Source organism: Dendrobates tinctorius, unplaced genomic scaffold (genome assembly GCF_039654945.1).
Source record: "Dendrobates tinctorius isolate UK_male_01 unplaced genomic scaffold, ASM3965494v1 ptg000114l, whole genome shotgun sequence".
In the NCBI taxonomy this organism is placed as follows: domain Eukaryota; kingdom Metazoa; phylum Chordata; class Amphibia; order Anura; family Dendrobatidae; genus Dendrobates; species Dendrobates tinctorius.
Genome location: NW_027361782.1, coordinates 1,318,824 through 1,324,823, shown reverse-complemented (window position 1 = coordinate 1,324,823; position 6,000 = coordinate 1,318,824). Strand labels below are relative to the sequence as shown.

The window sequence follows — 6,000 nt, the reverse complement described above, 5'->3', positions numbered from 1 at the left end:
GCTGAAGTTCTGGCACAATGTGACAGTGAGGAGATGTAGACAGGTTCGGGGTGTGCAATGTTTCAAGTCGCTGACCAGCAGCAGAGATGTAGGACGGGTAAGTGTGAAGCCAAGGCGGCCAGTGATCGGCCTTTGTTATATGTATGCCAGAGACGTCAGGAACGCAGAACCCTCGCCCCAGGTTTTACCATTGCGCCGTGAATGACGGATTGTCCAGACGTCAGATCAGTATTTTTTTAGTTGTATTTCTGCTTTTTTAGCACCCGTACAATAAAACTGTACCATTTACAATAAAAAGAAAAATCTCAGTTCAAAACAAGTTAAAGTGGCGCGTGTTTGACGGCGCGACACGCGGCGGCGCCCCCCGACACAGGAGGAGCTCTTGTGACTTTAGTTTTACTTTTCCTTTCCAGGAAGCGAACACTCACACATTTTTTTTGGATTTTTTTTCTTTTTTACTTTCACTCCAAATTGCATTTCGGTTTTTAAAATTAGCATTTACTATAAAAAGTACGAAGCGTTGGATGAAGCGGGAAGAGGAGCCCTGAGGACAATCACACACATTTCCTCCTCCCCGGTCTCTAGCCATGCGGTCTATGATTTTGCCACGGACTGAAGCATCTAGTGGTGCTGACGTGGACTGATGAGCGTGACCACGTCCGGCGGTCGTCCCCGTCAGTGCGAGTCCCTGGTCGTCCCTACAGCCTCCCCATGTGACATGTTCTCAGTAGGCGCGCATAATGCTTGGAGCCATAGGCCACGTTCCTGCAGGTCATGTCTGCTCAGCCCTGCTCCCGTGATCCTCATTGTCACCATCACCGGTTTTGCAGTATATATGTCATAAATGGACTGATTGCAAAGAAAAGGTGAATGTTTCTTCTTGGCTGTATGATTGTCTACCCATCAGGTCATCCATTGTGTCGTTGGATGAACCAGTGCATTACTCACAGATGTCCGAATGTAGCCAGACATGGCGGATGGAGGTGATCTAGGAGATCCCGGCGTCCATCCTCTGACCCTGTGCGTATAATATCATCCCCACAGTAGAAGCATAGAACAGATGAGCCATGGCAGGTAGATGGGAAACAAGGGCACAGCCAGCCGCGGCATTCACCGATGCGGGCGCTGCAGGAGCCGTTTTTTTTCTCTCTTGGTTATTGCCTGTGATGCAACTGAAGGGTCTTGCACGCAACTTCTCCTTGTCTGTCAGCTGTCGACACTCTGAAATTCCACAGCGGAGCCCAGGAGCCTCGCCAGTTCTGGCCCGTATTTCACCAGCTCTACCATTTCTCCGCAGTCTTGCGGCCAGTAGTCCGTGCCCTCAGTGGGCGTCAAGATCTGGCTAGTGAACACCTGTTGAGTGAACTCTTTCTTTTGCATGCTGACAATTTCAAAGTTGGGATATCGCGCCTGGAAAATCCGGGAGGATAACTTCAGCCGCTTCAGCACATCGGACGCCAGGAACCAGTTACTGGGTCTGTGAAGAAAAAAGGAGAGAAGACAATCAGGAGCGAAGAGAAAAGCGCAGGGCCACACCGCTCTCCTCCTGGGTTACATGGACATTTTCAGAATTTATGCTTTGCTGCTGACAATCATTTAACCACTTCTGTGCCAGGCTCCATTGCTCCTTCAAGACCAGACACTGCTATATGTATGAGCTAAAGATACTAATGGTGGGATTTCATATCATGATCAGACAGATGCAGCTCGATGGGTCGTTGTGTAATGGCCTGACCACAGACATTATTACCACGGTTCTCGGCAGCACATCCTGGTTATACAGGGCAAGGCGATGTTCTGCTGAGAAAGTATTAAAAAAGCTTGAAAATGAATGCATCAGAAGAAGGAGTGTTTCGCTTCTTCATCAGGTGTTGCAGTCTTGTTAACATGGCATGATCATCAGGAAGTGAAAGCTCCCCGATGATCGGCCCATCTAACTAAGCCTTACTCAAACATAGAACTAAAGACCCCATAAACAGAATGATGGCAGCTGATCCAGCTGATAACGACGGAGGCGGCCAACTAATGTGTATAGGGGCCCCGGAGAGATGATTGTCGGGGAGTTAAGGATCTACAGTGTGTGATTTCGGACTATCGATCCTCTTGTTCTCCCAGCGGTAAGATGGCATCCAAGATGTCGGACAGCAGCTAACCTTAAGGAAAGGAAGAACCATCTAAAGCAGAACTGGGCAGAGTTCGGCCCACATATGGCCCTGATGTTCCAGTGTGGCCCATGGGCAGAAACAGCCAAAGGCCTGAAGACAGTGGCCCACAGGCCTCACTATCCCCTTCGCAGCCTGCATAATCCTATCACCACTATCTGCAACCTCAGGATGCAATCAGCAGTGAGTACATTGGTGCAGGATGGAGCCGCCGGCTCCTTCTTCCACAAATCAGCGTGTGCAACTGAAACAGCAGATGCGATGATGTCACTACATCACGTCTGATGTGCAAAGAGTAAGTGCATTGGAGAACGAAGCCGTACAGCAATGGGAGCAAGATGTTTTGTTTACTTTTCATGTGCGGCCTCAAACTGTAAACGGGAGGCTGCATGGGGCCTCATACTGTACACTGGATGTTATGGGGGCCTCATACTGTACATATGGGGGGGGTACTTTGTGAGCTCATACAATCTATAAGGTTGGGGCTCTATGGGCAATGTTTGTCTGTACAATGAATGCCAAGAGTCTGTGATGCCTCCAAAACAAAATCCATTAAAGGGTTTCTGGGTCGGACATGGGATTCGGCCATATGCTCACCGACAGGAGTTCGCTGGAATAGTGGTCATGTGATCGCTCATTTGTAACATAGTAACATAGTTATTAAGGTTGAAGGGAGACTTTAAGTCCATCTAGTTCAACCCATATCCTATCCTAACATGTTGATCCAGAGGAAGGCAAAAAAAACCCCATGTGGCAACAGTAAGCTTCACATTGGGGAAAAAAATTCCTTCCCGACTCCACATACGGCAATCAGACTAGCTCCCTGGATCAACGCAATATTAAGGAGACTAGTGTATATACCCTGTAATATTATACTTTTCAAGAAAGGCATCCAGTCCCTTCTTAAATTTTAGTAGTGAATCACTCATTACAACATCATATGGCAGAGAGTTCCATAGTCTCACTGCTCTTACAGTAAAGAATCCGCGTCTGTGAGTATGCTTAAACCTTCTTTCCTCCAGACGTAGAGGATGCCCCCTTGTCCCCGTCACAGGTCTAAGAGTAAAAAGATCATTAGAAAGGTCTTTGTATTGTCCCCACATATATTTATACATTGTAATAAGATCACCCCTAAGCCTTCGATTCTCCAAACTAAATAACCCCAAGTGTAATAACCTGTCTTGGTATTGCAGACCCCCTAGTTCCCTAATAACCTTGGTCGCTCTTCTCTGCACCCGCTCCAGTTCAGCTATGTCTTTCTTATACACCGGAGACCAGAACTGTACACAGTATTCTAAGTGTGGTCGCACTAGTGACTTATATAGAGGTAAAATTATGTTCTCCTCATGAGCATCTATGCCTCTTTTAATGCATCCCATTATTTTATTTGCCTTTGCAGCAGCTGCTTGACTCTGGCCACTAAATGTGAGTTTGTCGTCCACCCATACACCCAGGTCTTTTTCAGTGACTGTTTTGCCCAGTGTTTTACAATTAAGCACATAATTATACAACTTGTTCGTTCTACCCAAGTGCATGACCTTACATTTATCCCCATTAAAGCTCATTTGCCATTTATCAGCCCAAGCTTCTAGTTTACATAAATCCTCCTGTAATATAAAATTGTCCTCCTCTGTATTAATTACCCTGCAGAGTTTAGTGTCATCTGCAAATATTGAAATTCTACTCTCTATGCCCCCTACAAGGTCATTAATAAATATGTTAAAAAGAAGCGGGCCCAAAACTGACCCCTGTGGTACCCCACTGCTAACCGTGACCCAGTCCGAGTGTGCTCCATTAATAACCACCCTTTGTTTCCTATCCCTGAGCCAGCTCTTAACCCACCTACACATATTTTCCCCTATCCCCATTGTTCTCATTTTATGTATCAACCTTTTGTGTGGCACCGTATCAAAAGCTTTTGAAAAGTCCATGTACACCACGTCCACTGCATTCCCTTGGTCCAGTCCGGAACTTACCTCTTCATAAAAGCTTATCAGATTAGTCTGACAGGAACGGTCTCTTGTAAACCCATGTTGATATTGGGTCATAAGGTTATTCTTCTCCAGATACTCCAGTATAGTATCTCTTAGAAAACCCTCCAGGATTTTACCCACAGTTGAGGTTAAACTTACTGGCCTATAATTTCCAAGTTCAGTTTTTGTCCCCTTTTTGAATATTGGCACCACATTTGCTATACGCCAGTCCTGTGGTACAGACCCTGTTCTTATGGAATCTTTAAAGATTAAAAATAGTGGTCTATCTATGACTGTGCTTAATTCCTGCAGTACTCGGGGGTGTATCCCATCCGGGCCCGGGGATTTGTCAATTTTAGTGATTTGTAGACGCCGCCGTACTTGTGATTGACATTCTGGCGGTCACATGCCGCTACTTGAGCAGTCATGTGACCAATGCTCCAGCAGGAATCAGTGGAATCCTGAAAGTGGTAATAAGGCAGAATCACATGACCAACCCAAAAAACCCTTTAACATCATGTGACCAGGGATCTAGTTCAACGGCTGGAACTTAGCTTAGTTATTACCTAAAGAAAGCAAAAAAATAAGACTGGTCAGTGGTAGTGCTACCCGTACAGGGCGAGAGTGCTAGTGGTACAGGACGGGATTATGTCCCAGACTCGGCGGGAGTGTCGCCTCGATACGGCGGGAGTGTTACATAGAGCTAAGTCTTTACTACTGACAAAAGAAAACGTCACCTCTGCCAGTCTCTACTGGTAACAGCAAAAGGCTTTTCCAGGATTACATTTTTTTATATATACAGGTGCTTCTCACAAAATTAGAATATCATCAAAATGTGAATTTCAGTTCTTCAATACAAAAAGTGAAACTCAGAGTCATTACAAATAGAGTAATCTATTTCAAGTCTTTATTTCTGTTAATGACGATGATTATGGCTTACAGCCAATGAAAACCCAAAAGTAATTATCTCAGTAATTTAGAATAATTAACAGAACATATCTGCAAATGCTTCCTAAGCCTTTACAAAGGTCCCTTAGTCTCTTTCAGTAGCTCCGCAATCATGGGGAAGACTGCTGACTTGACAGATGTCCAGAAGGCAGTCATTGACACACTCCACAAGGAGGGTAAGCCAAAAAAGGTCATTGCTAAAGAAGCTGGCTGTTCCCAGAGTGATGTATAAAAAACATATTAATGGAAAGATGAGTGGAAGGAAAAAGTGTTGTAGAAAAAGGTGCACAAGCAACAGTGATAGCCACAGTCTTGAAAGAATTGCTAAGAAAAGGCCATTCAAAAATATTGGGGAGATTCACAAGGAGTGAACTGCTGCTGGAGTCATTGCTTCAAGAGCCACCACACACAGACGTATCCAGGACATGGGCTACAAGTGTCACATTCCTTGTGTCAAGCCACTTGTCAAGGATTTATTTGTCTATCCCATTGCTGACACAAATATGTCAGGAATTAGGGGGAAGGGGGATGGGGATTGCCCCAATTGTCATTAATTTATATATTGTATATATGGTTGGGTGATATATAAATTCCCACAACTTGTGTTGTTCTGGTTCTGGTTAGGAACTTGCAGCTCTCTGTGTCCCCTTACCCTCAGGTCAGTCAGGAAACTGCACCTAGGTTAAGTAGTCACCGGAAAAGCTGCCTGGTCGCGTCCTGGCTATCGGGCACTCTGCAGTGAGGGCGGTATGTATATCACCAGTCTCAGGCAGGAAATACACACATAAACCTCTGATCCGTCACTTACAGGGTTTCCCAATACCACTAGGACACTCTGCTGCCACCAGTTCCTTGTTTGAGGGCCTTCCCAATGTCCATCAGCACAGCTTCCTAGCTGGCACTCCTGGCATCCGACA

The 6,000-nt window shown here is 45.5% G+C and overlaps 1 protein-coding gene across 4 annotated transcripts in view; it reads right to left on the bottom strand.

Annotated features, from left to right (window-relative positions):
* Positions 1-225: 225 nt before the first annotated feature.
* Positions 226-6,000, bottom strand: part of BCORL1 (BCL6 corepressor like 1) — a 68,144-nt gene continuing 62,369 nt past the window's right edge. For all 4 annotated transcript variants that reach the window (XM_073589838.1, XM_073589835.1, XM_073589837.1 and 1 more), the window contains one exon: positions 226-1,477. In XM_073589838.1, coding sequence (XP_073445939.1) covers positions 1,207-1,477 — 271 coding nt within the window. In that variant the 3' untranslated portion in view covers positions 226-1,206. The remainder of the gene's footprint in view (positions 1,478-6,000) is intronic.